Source organism: Anabrus simplex, chromosome 1 (assembly GCF_040414725.1).
Source record: "Anabrus simplex isolate iqAnaSimp1 chromosome 1, ASM4041472v1, whole genome shotgun sequence".
NCBI classification, from domain to species: Eukaryota; Metazoa; Arthropoda; class Insecta; order Orthoptera; family Tettigoniidae; genus Anabrus; species Anabrus simplex.
Genome location: NC_090265.1, coordinates 492,273,359 through 492,294,830, shown reverse-complemented (window position 1 = coordinate 492,294,830; position 21,472 = coordinate 492,273,359). Strand labels below are relative to the sequence as shown.

Sequence of the window (21,472 nt, the reverse complement as noted above, 5' to 3'; positions counted from 1 at the left end):
GCCCTAATTAAGGTACAGCCCCAGCATTTGCCTGGTGTGAAAATGGGAAACCATGGAAAACCATCTTCAGGGCTGCAAACAGTGGGATTCGAACCCACTATCTCCCGAATACTGGATACTGGCCGCACTTAAGCGACTGCAGCTATCGAGCTCGTTAAGTATTGAATCATTTAGTTCGGGTGTGGGTGGGAATTAAATGTTTTATTATTACTTTGTACATTTAATTTATTGAAACTCAAAATTTACAAGTAGCAGTAATATAATATATAAGCCAGGCTGAGTGGTTCAGACAGTTCAAGCGCTGGCCTTCTGATCCCAACTTCGTAGGTTTGATCCTGGCTCAGTCCGGTGATATTTGAAGGTGCTCAGATACATCAGCCTTATGTTGGTAGTTTACTGGCACGTAAAAGAACTCCTGAAACACAAAATTTTGGCACCATGGCATCTCTGAAAACCATCAAAAGTTGTTAGTTTAATGTAAAAACAATAACATTATTATCAGAATATATAAGCTGTCTTACATTACTTGAACCATTTAGTTTCAAAACCAGATATATCATTAAATGGAAATTTGTATCTGGCCTAAAAATAGTAAAATATAAACATTTGAGAATATGTTAGTAGTATACTTGAGTAATAGCTATGGCAATAGAGATCACAATTATAGAGAAATGTGTAGGATCATGACATGAAGTGTAAAATACCATAAATTTCATATTTAAAAAAGATTGTTTTGCAACTAAACATTCTCTTGTACTTTACGCTACACAGGCTTTTATCATGCTTTAGCCATAGCAAAACTATTGATTATTTCATCACAACTTCATTTCTTATAATGAATGACTCTATAGTTAAAATTGGCAATTCTCTTGTCCTATGTTAGACCACAACATATTCTTTATCCACGTCAAGGTAGAGAAGCAATATTCTCTGTCTGTATTTCCTACTGGTTGCATCAGATACAACCATAAAGTAATTTCTACATTTGGAAACACATCACCAATAGCAGATTACGTACTGTTCCATAACAATTTGAGTGGTGATGATAGATCTCTCCGCTTATGCTAGCTTAATAACAATCAACAAGTATCAGTTTGACTGGAAAACATTCCTTCAAATATGAACTATAATTCTTCAAGGAATCTAAAATCACCAAGACTTAATACAGAAGCTTTCCTTACTTGTGAAATTTATTCCATTTTCTGCTTTCTGTTTGTCATAAAATTGTTTCTGATGTACTCTCTGTGATACTTCATAGTATGATTTTCAACTAGTATTTTTGCCTCCTCTTCAAACACATCCTATTGAGCTTGCATAGAACTGAAGAATCCAACCAAACCTTTGCACTATTCATCAAGTTTTGACAGCTCAATTGATTCTTTTTTGTAAATACCTATTTGTACATTCTATAAAGGTTGCAAACTCATATTTTTTTGTCTGATTTGCGTAAGTGGAAATATCACTGAGTGTCTGTGGAGTCTCATTGCTATATGCAGTGATAAATTTCAAAACAGAGGAAATATTCTCCTAATTTTCTTTCAGTACCCTCATTGCATCACATCTGGCCAACAGTCTTGTACCTGACAATGATTTGGGACGCAAACTAAGCAACGAATTTAAAAAAATAATACAGCTTCCAGCAGCATATGAACAGACAGGATTCAAGAGGTGTGCAGAACATGGGAAAAAAATGAGCTAATGGATTAATATATATATATATTTTTTTAAGCCTTTGTTGGATCCCTGAATACTTTCCAGCCATAGTACTAGCATTGCTATGACAGTTTGATATAGGAATATCTAGGCCATTCAGGGTAATTGTACAAGTTTCTGCACCATGTCCTTGATGGTATGGAATTACATTAGTAAATGAATAAGCTTGATTGGAGTTTATGAAAATACAGTTGGAATTCAAGAGAACAAATTGGGGCAAATACTCATTTACAGGATGGGGAGTAAGGGAGTGGAATAATTTATTAAGGAAAATGTTTGATAAATTTCTAACTTCTTTGAAAACGTTCAGAAAGCGCTAGGTAAACAATTGAGAGGGAATCTGATCCTTGGGCGACAGTCCTAAATCCATATGATTGATTGATTGATTGATTGATTGATTGATTGATTGATTGATTGATTGATTGATTGATTGCAAAATCGGGTCCTCATTCCGAGGTGGTGCAGCTCTTTTCAGGAACACCCGCAATGGAGGTGAGCTGCATGTATCAGTTCAAACACGTACCAGCCCTCCTGCCATTCTTAAATTTCTGGCAGTACCAGGAAATCGAACCCGGGTCCCCGAGGACAGCAGCTAATAACACTAACCGTTACGCTACGGAGGTGGACAATTGATTGATTGATTGATTGATTGATTGATTGATTGATTGATTGATTGATTGGCAATGATTTTTACAAATCTTTCTATAGGAGTACCACCTTTAGCTATGTAATGTAGTATTAAAATTAACTGATGTGTGCATGCATATGGAGGTCTGGTGTTGAGTCATTACTTGAATTATAATACTTGGCTACCTTGACTTCTAACAGGTTTGGCCATGAACATTACAAAAATATTACAAATCGTCAATGAAAAGTAGAAAGAAATAGCACACCTAACATTTCCAGATTTGTTGAGCTGGTCGCATCGAAAAGCATCATATTACGTAAGCAATTCATTGGCTTGAAGAAAGTTGCCATTGTGGACAGAACATTTTTTTGACTTCTGAATAGTAGACCTCTTTCTGCTAAAAAGTTGACAACAGAAACCACTCTGTGCAATATATTTCCCAACTGCTAGATTTGTGCCCAGTAAGTTTACATACAGAACAACATACAGAAATAGCTTCTCAAAGTGATGAGCTATTTTCATTTGGAGATTAGTTTTCATCAAAGTAGTGTGATTTCTATTCTTCAATATAGTTGTACTCGTAATTATTATCCAACCTAAGTGCCAGTGAACACCTTGCCTGGTATACTGATCAATGGAGTAACTCAATAGTTGTTGCAATCCTACTTGTTCCCCTGATAGATAGGTATAATTACTGCCTTCGTCCAGTCAGAAGGTACCTTACTAACATTACATGCTAATCTTATTACTCTGTGAAGCTTTTTTATCCCTCCCTTCCTACTATATTTCACCATTTCAGGTCTAATTTCATCTATTCCTGCTGCTTCCATCCTTTCCACTTCCTCAAGTGTAATTTCACTAACTTCATTGTCCTCCTTCCCATGAGCTTGGTTTTTTGCAACATAAACAGAAAGATTTCCATTGTCATTGAGATTTTCAAAAAACAGTGTTCCTTTCACCTGTCCAGTGATTTCTTGGGATCTACAATGACCTCACCATTTTTTACCCAAAACACTACCCATTTCCTTTTTTCCTCTAAGATTGACTGTCCAGAAAGGTTTTCCTGCCACTTGGCCAAGCCTTTCCAGGTTATTACCGAAAATTTCCCATGACTTCTTCTTGGTAAAAAAATTATTGGTTTCGCTCTGTTTCTTTCATCTATGTACAATTCCATCTGAATCAGTCCTTGTTGAACCATTTCTGATACACCTTCTTTTTTACGTTTACAAGCTGTTCCACCAAGATGTTAGCTTTTTCCCATCTTTGCACACAGTTTTTCTTGGGCAATCCCTTGCTGTTTCTACTTCAGCATCCACATATGCCACCCATTCTCTTTCTATATCCTGAACCTGCTTACTGTCTACTGTTTGGAACATTTCACTAATTACATCCATGTACTACTGGGTAATTTCCACGTCCTGGAGATTCTCTATCCACATTCATCTGCAGACAGATTTTACTTTCTCTATTCTAGGTCTAGAGATACTTAGTACCGAGCTCGATAGCTGCAGTCACTTAAGTGCGGCCAGTATCCAGTATTTGGGAGATAGTAGGTTCGAACCCCACTGTCAGCAGCTCTGAAAATGGTTTTCCATGGTTTCCCATTTTCACACCAGGCAAATGCTGGGGCTGTACCTTAATTAAGGCCACGGCCGTTTCCTTCCCACTCCTAGCCCTTTCCTGTCCCATCGTCACCATAAAACCTATCTGTGTCTTTGCGACGTAAAAAAGAGATACTTAGTTCACCACATATCAGATAGTGGTCTGTATCATCAAAAAACTCCTGGAATATCCGCATATTCCTAACCAATTTTCTGAATTCAAAGCTAGTTACGATATATAGTGAGTGTACAAAATATTTGTATGACCCCCCCCCCCCCATTTTAGAAAATAATGAATTTTTCATACGTTTAAGTAGGTTTATGGATTGAAAAAAAATCATTCATGTAGTATTGAAATACCTTTATTAATTCTATTAATTCCATAAAGAATATGAAAACAAAACATTGTCATAAACTTGTAAAACAGTAAGAAACAAATAATATATCTTTTGGGATCAACAAAAACTATTTGCACGACCCGTGATTTCTGTACATTTCTCCATCAGTTCGTGGAAATCAATATTTTGTAAGATTACCCTTGGTGGCTATGACAGCTTTGGATGTGACTGGGCATTGATTTTACTAAATTAGCACAGTAGGAAGGGGGTATTTTCTGCCATTCCTCCTCAAGAGCATTTTGTAAATCTTTCTTGTTTGAGAAAAAAAATGTATCTAGACCTAATTTTTGTTGCAAGGTGGTGCCATAAATGTTCGATTGGGTTTAGGTCAGGGGACTGGGGAGGGGTTTCCAAGCATTTGGGAGTGTTGTACAACAACCAGAGCTGTGTATCTCTAGCTTTGTATTTTGGATCATTGTACTGTTGAAAAAGATAATTACTTACCAGTGCCATTTTATTAACACTGGCAGATAAGTTTTGCTTCAAAATATTTATGTACATTCGACGGTCCATCTTGCCTTCATTGAAATGAAGTTCTCTTAGTACACATACATCCCCACACCATCACTGAACCACCACCATGTTTCACCGTAGGAATCAGGTTTGCTGCTGTAGCTCGGTGTTCGATTGCCGCCACACTTGGAGGGTCCCATCTGACCCAAAGATGTACTTGCTCTCATCAGGCTAGACACTCCTACTGAAGACCTCCAGACCTGTGTTTTGATGCTCCGTGGCAAAGCATAGCCGTTTCAGAACCTTACTCACATAGAACTTCTTACATCCCTGACGCCCATGGAAGTCCATTTAACAAAGGGTGTTGCGTACTGTTGACTCACTCACACTATCACCTCGCCGTTCCAGCTTAGAACAATTTTCAGGGCACTGCATTGCGGATTTTTCTTCACTTCTTGGACAATGAAGCACCTGTCTGCCTAGGTCAGGGCCGGGGCACATCCAGATCTAGGCTTGTTGCTGTAACTTTTGTCTCGGAAAAGCAGTCGATGACTGACTGCACGGTTGACTTCGGCCTCCCAACTGTTTCTGCAATTTGAGCGGCCATGCCTTATTGTGTAGATAGATGATGACTTTTTGTTCACTGGGAGTAGTTTCCGGACTCTTTTGCCCCATTCTGACAATATGTGAATGCACTTGAATGGAGTCCTATCAACATCTGAGTCGAAATGAGTGAATGGGATATGTCCGAAACACAGCAGCATGCACAACATCATTAGCAGGGAATGGAGCACTGATTTTATTCATGAAAACGGGGGTCTATGAATACTTTTTGCGGGTCCTCAAACAAAATTTTTGTCTGTGATTTTTTTACAAGTTTATGACAATGTTTTGTTTTCATATTGTTTATGGAATGAATAAAGGTATTTGAATACTACATGCATGATTCATTTTTTCAATCCATAAAGCTATATAAACGTATGAAAAATTCATTATTTTCCAAAATATGCGGGGTGGTACTAATATATTTTACACTCTCTGTACAGTAGTTTATTATATATCTAGTGGCACTGCCTTCCCATGTGTAGCAGTGAACAGCCTTATGTTTGAAGAATGTATTCATAACTGCTAATCACATACCAGCACAGAAGTCCATCCCATTTATATCAGCTTCCATACCTTCCCCACATTTACCAATCACCTTCAGTTCTATTTCTAACTCTCACATTGAAATCTCCTATTAGTACCCTATCCTTCCTGTTGGGCCTAACTATGGTGTCACCCAGTGCTTCACACATCTTGTCAACTTCATCCTCATCTGCACCCTCATATGGTGAATACACCGAGACAATTCTAGTCCTAATTCCTCCAACTGCTAAATCTACCCAGATCATCCACTCATTTATATGCCTTACAGAAGCTATGTTGCGTGCAATATTGTCCTTGTTGAACAGTCCTGCCCCACACTCTGCCTTTCCCTTTTTAACACCTGTTACAAACACTTTCTAGTTTCCTGTTTTTCCCTGTTATCTCCCTTTACACAAATATCATTAACTCCTAACATATCCTCATTGCTGACTCAGTCAATTCTAGTTTATTTCTTCTATAAGCCCCATTAATACAGATAACTTCCCATCAAATTCAAACTTTGCTCACCATGCTGTTTCCAACGAGTTCTTCACTTGTCAAATGGAAGTTTGACTCCATTAGTTCCATGGGTCCGAGTCTTACTTAAAATATTCGCTTGGTAAATTCTGAGAAGCAGGATGCTACCCTAGTTACACATAATCCAAACAAAAAATATCTCCTCTAATGGTTTAGGGACCACGGTGGATTGTATAGTCCTAGCTGCCCAAGCACACAAAGGGTTATGACTAAGAATACATCTGAGATCACCACTCTGGTATTCTGACTCTCAGGGCCACTTACTGCGCCACTCAGCTCATGCCCATGGTTCATGAACTAGGATGTGACTATACAAACCATGCCACAAACATGAAAGAAAGGAGAAAAAATAATTCTAAAAAACATAAAGAAACAGTAATATATTTTCAAGGAGTACATTCTTTTCTTTTCCTATTTCATTTTCATTTGTCTGACTGATCATTCTTCAATTTTGAAAACTACCATGAATATAGGCCTACTTTTGAACAGCACATGAGTAAGTATTACATACATACATACATACATACGTACATACATATCCCACATCGTTCCATTTTAAGTGATGGGTCGGCAAACGAGACTTCTCCACCAGTTGCGGTCCCTGAACTTCTCTCCTTCTTCAATGCTTTCCAAAGTATGTCCTCTCTGTTGAATGTCAATCTTCACCGTGTCCTTGTACCTGAGTCTTGGTCGCCCTCTTGGTCTTTTGTCTTCAAGTTTTAGATCGTACATTTTTTTTGGTAATCTGTTATGACCCATGCGTCACATATGTCCATACCATCTCAGTCGCTGCACTGTTATTTTGTCCTGCAGTCTTAAAACTTGAGCCTGCTTGCGGATTTCCTCATTATGGACTCTGTCCCTCCGTGCTTTGCTGATCATGCTACGGACAAATTTCATTTCTGCTGCCTGGATTCTACTAAAATCTTTGTTTCTCGTGGTCTATGTTTCGCAACCATAGGTCAGGATTGGTACGTAATAAGTTTCATATATGACTCTCTTACATTTTGTTGGTATTTTCTTGTTCCATATTATGTCTTTAACTATTTTGTAAAAGTTTGCTACCTGCCTGAATTCTGTGGGAAATTTCCTTATCTATAGAACCAGTATCAGATATAACACTTCCAAGATATTTGAATTGATTGTTCATCTGTATCTGTTTCCCCTCCATTTCAATGTGTCCCATTGGTTGTCCGTATCTCTTCATGACCATAACCTCACTTTTCTCTTGGCTGAAGATGAGTCCATATTCTTTAGCAGATTCTGCCCAGGAGTTTATTTGTCCTTGAAGATCTTCTTTAGAGTCTCCCCACAAGCATATATCATCCGCAAGCAATATAACTTCCATTTTCTTACCTCCAATGGTTTGGTGAACTTTTCTCTGAATTTCATTCATCACAGTGATGAAAAGAAGAGGAGACATAACACCACCCTGTCTTAACCCAGATTTTATATCAAAGGTTTCAGTCATTCCTACAGGTGTTTTGACTTTACTTCGGGTATCTTCATACAAATTCTTGATCTGGTGTATCATGTCATCCTGTATTCCAAATGATGGACTGTAAAGATTAAATCAGTTGTTGATCTCCCCTTCCTGAATCCATACTGTTCTTCGAAGAGGTTCTCTTCAATAAGGGGTCTGATTTTACGCTCTATAATTCTTTCATAAAGTTTACCAACTTGAGATGTTAAAGTGATGCCTCTATAGTTGAAACATTTCTTTCTATCTCCTTTCTTGAAGATTGGAATTATGATGCCTGTTTTCCAATCGACTGGTATGTCCCCTTCTTTCCAGATCTAATGAAAGAGTCTGTAGATCCAATGTTTTTCAGAAATGCCCATTGCCTTGATCATTTCTCCATTAATTTCATCAGCCGCTGCTGATTTTCCAGTTTTGATGTATTTCCAGGCATATTCTACATCACTCCATGTTAATTCTAACCTGTTGTCAGAGGCAGACTTGCAGGAGGTAGTACCGGTACTGTCTTTTTGTGTAGGCTGCATGCAATTCACATTTAGCAATTCATCAAAGTAAGTCCTCCAAGTCTCTTTGATCTTCTCATCTTCAGTGATCAGATTTTCATTATCATCTCTTAGGTATTTGGAGTGTTCTTTATCTCTTTTTCTAATTTTCATCATCCCATATAACATTTTCTTATTACCATTAACATCCTCTTTCAATTCATCACTCCACTTGTTCAACCACTTCTCTCGTTCTTCTGTAACAACTTTGTTTGCTTGTTTTTTAGCAACCCTGTATAGTTCCTTATTATGATCAGTCCGGTTCTTGAAATATTTTCTGAACATGTTGTTCTTGTTCAGGACAGCAGTTCTTGTTCTGTCATTCCACCATGGAGTTTCCTTCTATCTTCTTGTGCCACTGGTTCGTCCACAAACCTTCTCAGTTATCATTACTAGATTTTCTTTCAGATCCTTCCATTCCTCCTCAACTGTTCTTTCATCTGTCTTGGGTATCACTGTTTTGATGTTTTTTTGGAACTCTATTATTCTATCATTGTCCTTCAGCTTCCAGGTCTTTAGTTTCTTTACCTGTGTGGTTCTTACTACTTTTAACTTGTTAAACTTCAAGTATCCAATGAGGAGTTTATGATCACTTTCCAGGGAGACACTAGGAATCACTTTTACGTCTAACAGTCTATTTTGTAGTTATTTCTCGATCAAAAAGTAATCTATAAGAGATTCACTTTTTCCATCCCATCCATATCTTGTGACCTTATGGCTTTTTTGTTTTTGATACCATGAGTTCCCTATTATAAGGTTGTTCCTCAGGCAGAGATCAAGTAGTCTAGTTCCTTCTGGGTTTTGTGAACCCCATCCATGTGCTCCTAGAATACTTCCATATCCATCTCTCACAGTTCCTACTTGAGCATTCATATCCCCTATGATAAATGTTCCATCTCCTCTTATTCTTTCCTCTATGTCTTCTTCAAAATGTTCTTTTTCTTCATCTTCACAACCAGTCTGTGGTGCACAGCACTGAATGATGTTTATGTTCTGGGAAGAATCCAATTTCAGCATTATGTGAAGAATCCGATCAGAAACATATTTTACTTCTACTACATGATCTTTCATTTGATGATCCATAACAACACCCACTCCATTTTTTGCTTGATCTCCACCTGACCAAAATAGATGGTATCCCTCTCTGAGTTCCTTTGATCCTTTTCCCTTCCACTTGGTTGCTATAATTCAATAATTTTTGTATTACAGTATGCATGTTACTGAATTATTCTATTACTAAGTCAATTATAACTTGTAATTCTAGTTTATTTACATTAGTGATAACTAAAATGAAATTCCATTGTTACAATTATAACTCTAATTTTGTATTATCTGTTCCATCTCATATAGAACTAGTTTTTATTCACATGTTACCATTAAAATGACTGTTATATATAGTTACAATGCCATCAATATGTTTTTAAATAAATACATCAATAAATTGAATAAATAAAAGACTGAATTCATGACTACCAGTAACATTAAGGGAGACCCATTTACAATCCCACTAGAAGGCACCACCATTTCTCAAGTCCCTGCAGTCAAGTACCTAGAAGAGTGGATATCAGCCAACAAGAGTAGAACATTGGTGATGACACCAAGAAGTGCCAATCTGGAGGTCTAACACCCCTGCAAAAGCAGGAGCATTTATACTTCTAAATAGCTTACCAAGAATCTTAAACTTAAACATTACAACCCGATCATAAGTCCCCCTATGCTCTACACCTCTGAATGTCTCTTGATGACCAGCAAGGACCCACTCACGAAAATACAGCTCAAGGAATGGAATATCTTAAGGAGAATATTAGGACCCATAAGAGAAGAGGATGGCACCTATAGGATCAGGCATAACAATGAGCTCTATGATCATCAGGAAGACATAATCATATCCATGAGGACAAGGCAACTACACTTCTATGGTAACTTGAACCACATGGACCCCTGCAGACTCACCAGCAAGATCTTCAGCACAAGAGGTAGAGGGAAAGCTTCCAAGACCAAATGAATTACCACAATGAAAGCGGACCCAGAACAATTAGAAATTCCACTAAACATCATACAGGACTGATCAGTATCCTTCACCAGCAAGAAGAATCGAGGTACCACCAGACCAAAGTGGTCAGAGGAGAGTAAGCTGGCAATAGCCAGAAAATGAAAGGTTTCTGGGTCAGAAAGGAACAGAAGACCTGTGTAAAAAGTCAAAGGGAGACCCATGGACCAAAACAGGCCCAAACAAAAATGAGAAGATGTACATAAATAATAAAAAGGAAGAAAAAAGAAAGTGGGGAGAAAATTAGGTCAACTATGGGGAAGGTGGAGGCTGGGTTTTCCTTTTCTGCTTCATTGTAAAATATAATTTTTTTTCATTTTCCTTTATGTCACATCGACACAGATGGCAATGATGGGATAGGAAAAGGTTAGGAGTAGAAAGGAAGTGACTGTGGCCTTAAGTAAGGTACAGCCCCAGCATTTGCTTGGTGTGAAAATGGGAAAGTGCAGAAAGCCATCTTCAGGACTACTGACTGGGGTTCGAACCCACTATCTCCCAACTGCAAGCTTATAGCTACATGACACAAACCATGCAGCTACTTGCTTGGTAATATAATGTTCAACGATTTAACATATCACACAGTTTTTGTGAGTCAGGGAAATTTCTGTAACGAGATTAGGGAAAGTCAGAAAAAATTAAGAGAAAATTTCTGTGAGCACACTGATAGGGTTTGTTCTACAGCAGAACAAAGACATGTAATACACACCAAAGCTGTACAAGAAGTATGTAAGAAACAAAGAGTTATCAGTTCTGGTCCCTCAGTCAAACGGTTTACCACCCATCGAGTTCTGAAATGAACTCAACCATACGGTAAAATAATTTTCTGTCAACAGTTGTGAAGATCTCTATAAATGTCTTTTTCAAGCATGGGGCACAATAATTGCAGAGATGTTGCTAAAACTAGGGTTACCAGACGTCCGTATTTACCAGGACATGCCCTTATTTTTAGCGTCTGTCCTGGCGTCCGTATTTATTTTTTAATTATTTGCTGATTGTCCGTATTTTCATCTAATAATGTTAAAATGAACTTTTTCCAACTGGAAACCCATTTTCGTAAACTTAGACTCGCTTATTCTATGACCTTTGACTTCAGCTGCAGCTTGAACTTTTTAAATTCCTGTAGTCTTTGACTAGTATATTATCGCTGGTTGAAGTCAATAGTCGAAGTTGGCGATAGCATACGGAAACGGAAGCTAAAGACAAATAATTTTCGTCCATATTGCTGCTTAGTTGTGCCATAATCCTTGTGATCTACTCTACAATATCTGTTGTGATCTGTTGGTACGTTCAATGTATTATGGGGAAAAGAAAGTGTAAGTTCACTGCTGAATTGGAGAAAAGATATAAATGCTTCAAAAAGGGCCGCACCAACGAAGAAGCCATGTGTCTAGTATGTAAACCAGGAACATACGTTTCTGTGGCTAATCGTAGAGCTATGAATTTAGAAAGTCACATTACAATGGGAAAACATAAAGCTAATGTTCAAAGTGCCTCAAATTCAACTTCAAATAATGTGTTGACAGTTTTCAAAAAGAACACATCACTAAACGAAATGCGATTACTGCAGAGGGAGTTCTTGTGTACCACAATGCTGTTCATCATGGGAGCTACAAAACTATGCATTGTATGTCTAAGCATCCATCTAAATTATTTCCTGATTCTGAAATAGGGAAAAATATTCACTGTGCTCGTACAAAGTCTGAGGCCATTGTCAATAATGTACTTGGACCTCAGTGTGTAGAAAGTGCCATTAAACAAGTCAAAGACATATCATACATTGGTGTTTGTACAGATGGCAGTAATCATGGGATATAAAACTGTTTTCTGTACTCATGGAGTATTTCGACTACAGTAATGGAGGGCTGCAAGCAAAGTTAATTGACCTGCACAGTGTTCGTAATGAAAAAGCTGCAACAATCTCTTCAGTGATGTTAGATGTCCTGCAACAAAATGGAATTTCGGAGAAGTGCATTACTTTTGGAGGAGATAACTGTAATATGAATTTTGGTGGCCTGAAAAGAAGAGGAGATAATAATGTATTTTCTAACCTCAAATCTCAGCTTAATGAAACCTTGATTGGAGTAGGCTGCCCAACACACATGTTGCATAACTGTGTTCAACATGGAGTTGATTTATTGTCGATTGACATTGAAAGCATTGTGTTAAAAGTGTTCAACTACTTTTCTACATTCACCATAAGGAATGAAGAGCTAAAAACGTTTTGTGAAATTCTTGATGTAAATTACAAATCCCTATTGAAGCATACAAAGACTTGTTGGTTGTCACTTTTTCCAGCTGTTGAAAGGATGCTTGAACTGTATCCAGCACTTTGGTCTTATTTTCTATCTGTGAATAACCCGCCAACAATTTTGAACAAGTTTTTCACCAATAAGTTAAGCGAAATGTATTTAATATATTGCCAGTCTCTAATGTCAGTCTTTCAAGAGAACGTTCTTCATGTTGAAAAGGAGAATAATTCCATTATTGAAGTGAAACAGGCACTTGAAGAAACTGTTGGCATTTTAGAAGCTCGTTTTTCAAATAATTTTGTTCCTATGAAAGTGAAAGAAATGATGAAAACTTTGAAGAAGGAAGGGTTGCAGGACGACAGTGATTCCTTCATGAAAGAAGTCCATAATGTATATAATGCATGCCTGGAGTACCTTGGAAAATGGTTACAACCACTTGAAAAATTCAGTACTTTTAAATGGATGACCATAACTTCAGATTTCAACTGGACTGACCTTGAAGATACTGTTAAATATCTTAGTGCTATAGGTGTACACATTGATGTGTTAGATTATTTGACCAATTTGTAAATGTTCAAAAGTATGTTGAAGTGCAAAAGCAGAATGAAAATTTCTTGAAGAAACCAGTCCATAAAAAATGGGCTGGTTTTCTAAATAGTGTCAATATTACATGTTCTTCTGAGCTACTGAAATTGGCAGAAGTGTATTTTGCAATTCCTGCACATAATGCCAATGTAGAAAGAATTTTTTCTTTAATAAATGCACAGTGGACCAAAGAAAGAAATAGGTTAAGTATTGACTCTGTGAAATGGTTGGTGTCAGTGAAATTGAACATGAAAGACTACACTTGTAACCAGTTTTACGACTATTTAAAAGACAATAAGGAGTCGCTCAATAAAATAAGTAACTCTGATAAGTACAATCAACATGAATAAGGTGTCAGTGACATTCCTGCTTTCGAGACTTCACTTGTGGCCAAGCAATATGAATAAGGTACGCTAAATAAATGGTTTTAACAAAAAATTGAAGCAATTTTAATGCTGTCCTGGTTTTGTCCTGCTTTTTGAACTCAAAAGTCCTGCTTTCGAGCCATTGTCATCTGGTAACCTTAGCTAAAACTAACCAGAAGAGTGCCTCTTATTTCTCGAGAAGCAATCAAAGCAAAAGTGAGGCACATAGATGAGCACACAGTTTGAACACTGTAGCTCTAAAAGACATTGTTTTCCATTATTTGAAGCCAAAATTGTTTTATAGTGTGTCAGTTTGTGTGTAATAGATGCCTATGTATGTATTTTGAAGTATCGCTGATCTACAGCCTAGTAAATAACAAGAACTGGAATGTTTTTAAGGTGAGTTTATACTTTTTGATGCTGGGCTGAGTAGTGCAGATGGTAGAGCAACTCCAGCTTGGCAGGTTCGAACGTGGCTAAGTCCGGTAGTATTTGAAAGTGTTCAAATATGCCAATCTTGTGCCTAGATTTATCAGCTGTTAAGAACTCCTGCAGGTCAATATCCCGGCACTTCGGGCGTTATCAAAAACCGTAAAAGTAGTTAGTGGGACATAAAACCAGTAATATTATTAAACTTTATGATGCTAGTGTACCTGCCTTGTGATAACTTACAATATGTGTATATTTGTTTGTCCAACCCTTGTACTGTTTCTCTACGGGGTCAGGTATGAGATCCTCTTGTGGCGGGTTTTTATGATTGGATGCCTCTTTCCTGACGTCAACCACATCAGAGAAGTTAATGAGATGAAATTAATGATGTGATGTATGATAATAGGAAGGGCGAGTGTGAAACCCGGTGCCAGCATATAGCCTACTCCTGTCAAATAGCACCAAGGGGTCTGCTCAAGGCTTGATGTTTCCATCCGACAGACAAATCACCATCAACAGCGTCATATGCTCTCACTCCATATGATCACTATGGAGAGGTTTGAAATTTAATCCAGGCTTTTGGCACGCAATCTAGTGATTATAAATTGTAAACCACCACCTCCCCTAACCTGCCGGCCAACATTCTGATAGTGAAAATGTTTTCAACCAATGGGACTCGAACCGGCTAACCACAGTGTTAGACCAGTTAGACTTCAACGCCTTAACAATCATGGCCACCAGGCGGGCTATAACTTACAATATGTGTGTGTACATAAAATTCCTATGCATAGATCCATTAAGAAAGTCACAACTACATTATATTTTGCTGGTGTTTCTTGCATTATGATACTCATCACAGGTCATGTTGATGCAGCTAGCTCTGTTCAAACCTGCTGGAATCTCCAAGGGCACTGACCGGCCAATGGCCTAGCTGATTTTTATCTAACAAGTGATCAAGCAATTAAATGACTCTCCCTCCCACTCGACTGTCTCAAAATTCCCGCCCAAGTTGCATAGAAAATTAGAAGAAGCTTTAACTAAGTATAATAAACCCAGTAATAAGTGTTCAAAACATGATTGCACTTGACCATCCCAGGAACTATGTCCAGCGCTTTATCATCCGGCTCAGTCATTCAGTCCATCAGTCAGTCCTTGATGATACAGAATTTCTTTTCACTTGAATGTCACTAGCCCCTGAATAATCAACACATATTCTCTCCTGAATTTGTAGCACTCACAAAATTGTCTTCGAAATTCATCCTGTCCTGTTGGTAATACAAAACATGTGTGACAACTGTACACGGTTTAGTGATATGCCCGTTGTCATCTACCTACTGGAATAAACAAACACTAGCATCTCTTTGCCTAAGTACCTTGTGTCTAGATTTACCGGCATGTTAAGAACTCCAGCAGATCAATATCCCAGCACCTTGGGTGTTTCCAAAAACTGTAAAAGTGGTTAGTGAACATAAAAAAACCAACATTATTAAACTTTATGACACTAGTGTACCTGCCTTGTGATGACTTACAATATGTGTGTACATAAAATTCCTAGCATCACTTTGCCCAAGTACAATCGTATTTTGAAGAAGTAATTATTTAGTTTTTTAAAAAAAATTGATTTTGAAACTCAGGGTTTTTGTTAAGGCATTAGCCATGGAAATCTGTTCAGTAGCCATTGCACAATTTATATTTATTTATTTAATGAAACATTTGAACCAAGTGCAATAAAAGGATATAACTTAAAATCAATATTCTCTCACCCATGGGAAATTAATGCAAGTATCAAGCTTGAATAATAATATTTATTATTATTATTATTATTATTATTATTATTATTATTATTATTATTATTATTATTATTATTATTTACTTAGTCAAATGATCGTATTGTGTGTGAGGTTATGTCATGAAACATGTGCTGTACAAAAGAGTTCAGTTAATGTAAATACCTGTAAATTAATATTATAATTTATTCTTACCTGTATACTGTATATAATTTGTAATCCATAATTGTGAAATACACTTGTAACTTCCAGAATGCTAATAGGCACTAGAATGCTTGAGAATATTCTGTACACTATGTCTATGTATTGGGCACTCTAGAGTTTTCGAGAAGGTATTTCTTGTAATCTTTCTGGAAGCCTGGCCAGGACATATATAAGGAGACAATCTTGATGGTGACAAGGAAGTGATTGATAAAAGAGTTATTGTTCAGTAGAGTTATGGTGTAGCAAGAATAGATATATATATCTATCTCGGGTTGACATGCAGTAGTGGTCTCCATATTGAAGTTGGTAGTCATCTGTTTCAACTGTGTTTCAAGGTTGTAATTTCGATGTACAGCGATTGGCTTTTGTCGAAATGGCGGCTTTGTTGATGTTCTCGGAGTGAAGGTTTTTGTTTGTGATACTGTGATTAATGTTATGCGCGTGTTAACTTGCAAATAAATATAAATAAATAATTGTACCAACTGACAGCATCTCATGTGCGTCTTTGTGGATACATTACATTATACTTAGAGGAATAATTTTACTGTAAATAATTCCGTATACTGCTTTGTTTATTTGGGGGGGGGGGGAGTTAGGATAATGAAAACATCAAATCTGCTAATCTACCTTTACTATCCTGTTTTAACTATATATGTTTTTGTTTGAATTCATTATATTTCAGCAATTCTAAGAGTCTTTATAGAGTATTTATACTGACAGTGAATTACTCAAATTTAAATGAATATTGTACTAAACAAATTGTGACAATGATCTAAAGATTACCTACTACACTGATAAGGCCCTCAAAGGGAAAAATTTGTGTCTTACGTGATTTTTAAAAATAAATTTTCATGAAGAGTCACTGCTGGATTTTTAAAACTCTTTTAATATGAATTGGTTAATACTGATAAATATGTCATTTTTCATTTTCCAGTGACATCACTTGCCCACAAATTTGGACCTTCCTTGTACTGTATGCAGTTGCATCATCAGTTATAAGAAGTGGATAAGAATCACTGGCATTTATTCTGTGTTCTCATATTGGCATTCAGTCACATGAGACACTATTGCAGTTAAATTTGCGAAATATATCGCTATGAGAAATGTTTGGTTTGGATGTGGAACAGGTATACTGATAATTCTGTCTCTTTCTGTCCATCACTGCAGAAGGCTCCAGTGGACTGGTCATACAGAGGGGATCCCTGATGATAATGCAATGAAGAGTACCGGTATATGAGAGGGAAGAGTGGAGAAGAGGAGACATCAGGGAAGACCCAGAAGACACTGGCAGCTGATAGAAGATCTTGTGTGGCAGGGAACTGATGACTTACACTTACTGGCACAAAATGGATGCAAATAGCAGCAAGCTGTAGGCATCCTGACTGATCATGTCAAGGACAGTAAAATAACGTATTATAGTAAGGCAAAGCAAAAATAAATGTATGTCTGGAATAAATAAGATAAACTAATTTGAAAGATGGAACAAGGTAAAAGTGCTGCAGTAGTTTGTATGAGTTGCTACAGTGCTCCAAACAAAAGCAGTCCCAGTTTCACAGTACCAGAACACAAATTAAGGCACCAACAAAAAACTGCAAGTTTTTTTAATCTATCCTTCAGTATATTATATTGCTTCCAGTATTTGTTTGCCATTCATAGGATTGTGTTAAGTAGTGGTTAAGCATGACCAGCAAATCATCAAATGAAACAACTTGGCTCAAGAAGGTATTCTGAGAAATTGTGTTATACAGGCCAACAAGTGAATCTTCCTAAAGTGGTATAGGGTAATAATGAGACTCCGGAGGTATTTTGTTATCAGTGAACTGTCTGTCAACTATCAAACAGAGTTACAAGGCACCATTGTCTTTGAGCAAGAACCAATTAATAAGCGAAGGAAAGACAAGAATGTGTGCTCTATAAGAGTACTGGAAAACCAGGCAAAATATTCCATCAAATAAAAAAGAAAGGTAGAATATGAAAGAGAGAAAACACTGATGACCTTAGATTGAATGAATGTGTAAGTCAGTTACATCTGCAAATGTTTCTACACATTGCCAGATTTGCAACTGTGCATCTTGTCTTAATCTATTGGCAACTCAGAAATATCATTTTGAGACAATTGATTCATGTTGATGCTTCAACATGTTCTCAACCACCAAGTGACCACAGTGAAACTGACTGATAATCATGTGCTTTAAGAGGCTTATGGAGAAAATGTAACAAGTGATTTGGAAGGTGAATTAAGAACTTCCTTAAACGACATCAAAAAGTGAATTATATGCATTAATCAGACTAACATCTATGGCCAACAGTGATTTTGACACACGTGGTTGAAGATAAGATTTGCAAGAAGAACTTTCTCAGCATTTTCACAAATTGACATTAGATCGCCTAAATTCTTGAAAGTTAGGCTTACACTAGATGCCAAGGATGGTGAGAAGTAGATGTCACTTGTTTGATGAGTAAGATTAATTTACCATTCAACAGAATAGACAGAAACAAAATGTAAACATTATTACATTTCATAAGATCATGTGTACATCATTTCTGGATCAGACAATAATGGTACTTTTTCAATATTTAACAAACAACAGACATCTAATATAAAGCAATAAAGAAATTGTTTTGCATAATTACAAACTAAGTACTGTATATGGCTTGTTTACTTGTAGTGCTGTGTCCTAGATCCTAACAGTGAATGAACGACAGGAAGTCCTTATATCTATGATTGATTTTCTTCCCTAAATAATGGTAGAACAAAACATTTTAAAACAAATTTAGTTACCTTAGTATTTTCTGTAGAATTCTAGAAATACAGTGATTCTCTCTTGGCCAAATCAATCACATGACACAAGCTTGAATGTAGGGATAACGTATGAGTCATGCAGGTAAACTGATCCTGAAATTTAAAGAAAAACATTTTAGGATTTCTTTATTGAATCTATAACAATCTCTAGCTCTTAACTACAGTAGTGTGGTCCCAGGGACTGTGCTAGATCACGCTACTTTTCACACTTCTTATTCTAGGAATGCTATCGGCCTTGGAGATCTGTGTATCTCAGTATCTTTTCCATTCACAGTCTACTGCCCGTCACCATGGTGATTAGTGTTGGAGATGCTGTGTTGGCTCTCGTATTGTTAATGCAACGTCTGGGGGACTGCATGATTGTGAGTGTGTAAGTCAGTGACAGACTGATTTATTTTTTTAAATTTTTTTTTTGTTTTTTGTTTTTTTGTTTATTTGTTTTCCATACCTCTTGATGATAGTAACTGGTGAACTGTGTTAAGTGACCCTGGCTCAACGTACCTGAATACAAATGGTCCAAATTTTGATGACAAGGTTTCAAAAATTATCGATGACCTAGGAAGTGACATATCTGACTTAGAAATTTCTGAGGAAGAGGATGACTCAGACTCCTGTGTACCAGATGACTGTGAAAGTGGGGAGGAGATAGCCAATGCAGAATTCCAAAGTGAAAATAATGAGGAACATGATGGGATTTTTTTTTATGGCAGAGTTAGATTCAAATGGTCAGCAGTGGAACCGAACAGGAATATTAGAATTCCAGCTCACATGAGAATCTAAGAAGACAAACTCCTTGCTCTCATGGAAATGTAAAATTGGAACAACATTGTATGCATTCAATAAAAACATTACACCACTTTCCTATGTGCCTAAAAAGGGAAGAACAGTGATTCCGCCACCAACACTGCATCTCCCAAAGAACACTACGTGGAAACAGGAAAACATTAAATTGTAGCCCACTACAGTTACACAGAAGTGGTGTGTCCTTCATCTGAGGGTTATCAACACATATATTGTACCAGGATTGACCGTACATCAAGTATTTCTTAAATATAATATGCCATAAAGAATTTATAAATTATTAACAAATGTATTTTCAGCACTCATACTGACAAAGTCTCGCAGGAACAAGTAGTCAACCCACACAATGCTACTTTTGCCATCACACAGCCAGTCATAATTTATGAATTTCAATATGGTCCGTATTGATAATTGATCACTATCAAAGGGTAGAGAAGGGTCCACCTATTCAATGCCATTAGCTTGTACATATGCTCACATATAACCAATAATTAAGAAAACAATCTGGTATATCACAATTTACAATCCAAATTTAAAACATTGATGAAGTCCGAACAATACATCGAAACTTGAAACCCAAATGACACATCAAAATTGCTGTGGTTTGTGCCAAACTATGTTGTTGAACCTACAGAACCGAACGTTCCTGAGTTGATCTGGGAGTTGGCATCCCCATCTGTATAGACGAGCCACTTGATGTATAAATTATGTTTGTTCGATAGTAACATGGGTAATGATTTGTATGCAGCTTGAAGGGGAACATTCGTAACTTGAATAGGTATTCCTTTTCATCAGAAGTAGTGATCTATTGTTTAATTTGGTTTGAAGTGAATGTCTGAAAAGAACATATTTGAAGTAAATTATTGAGAAAAGAAGGGAAGCTTGTTGTTTACTTTATTATTGGTTATATGTGAGCAGATGTCTTCCAATTGGAACGTGGCTGAAGATGATGCAAATACCAAGTGGCTCTCAACGCCGTACTTTCTACTTATAAATGCCCCGCATGCACAAGTGATGAATGGGATGTCTACCAACTGATTTTCACAGGGAAACTACTGCCAGCGTGCAGGTTACGTCAGAATATGAAGAGACAAGAAACGCAGTGTCGCTGACAGCATGTTACCGGTCTAATGCACCCCTTGCATTAGTAAACATCGTTTTCGACCGCATAGTTCTAGGCTGCAGTATGGTACAGCCGCACTATATTTGCTGTCTGCATATCGGCAATGGCTACTGTGATCAGCAGCGACAAATACACAGACATTATTTTAATGTGGACAATCTGGTCGGAATGCAACAGAAGCTCCAAACAGACGTATGCCTTCTACACACGTACTTCACCAAACTATATTAGTTTTTGTTTCATACAAGCAACTCTTCCATCAAGTGGAATGTCTGTATAAATTAATAAGTTATTAGATTTCCTTTTCTGCATCTTTGACGTATCTACAAACAGTAGCGGCGATTAGGGGGTGGAGCGAGGAGGGACAGTCACCCCCCTCCCACTTTGTGGAGTAAACATCACATTTCTATTTTACTTTAGCCAGCTGGAATTATTTAAAAAAAAGCTGTTTGTACAAACCTTGTTATCTTATGTGCTAATTCCTTCCTTTATTTTCTTTAATTATTAACATAATTATTGACAGAAATACGCACAAAATGCTGTTCGTCGTGGCTAACCAATTTGCATAGCACTACGGCATGTGCTGTGAGGAAGGG

At 37.2% G+C, this 21,472-nt stretch overlaps 1 protein-coding gene across 2 annotated transcripts in view; it reads right to left on the bottom strand.

Annotated features, from left to right (window-relative positions):
• Window positions 1–218: 218 nt before the first annotated feature.
• LOC136857000 (sodium/bile acid cotransporter 7-B) overlaps window positions 219–21,472 on the bottom strand; it is a 112,219-nt gene continuing 90,965 nt past the window's right edge. Inside the window, exons 7-8 of one of the 2 annotated variants that reach the window (XM_067135326.2) lie at window positions 18,932–19,045; window positions 219–415 (exon numbers count right to left, since the gene is read on the bottom strand). In XM_067135326.2, the coding sequence (XP_066991427.1) occupies window positions 19,027–19,045 (19 nt within the window). In that variant the 3' untranslated portion in view covers window positions 219–415; window positions 18,932–19,026. The remainder of the gene's footprint in view (window positions 416–18,931; window positions 19,046–21,472) is intronic. The other variant, XM_067135325.2, reaches the window with a different exon arrangement.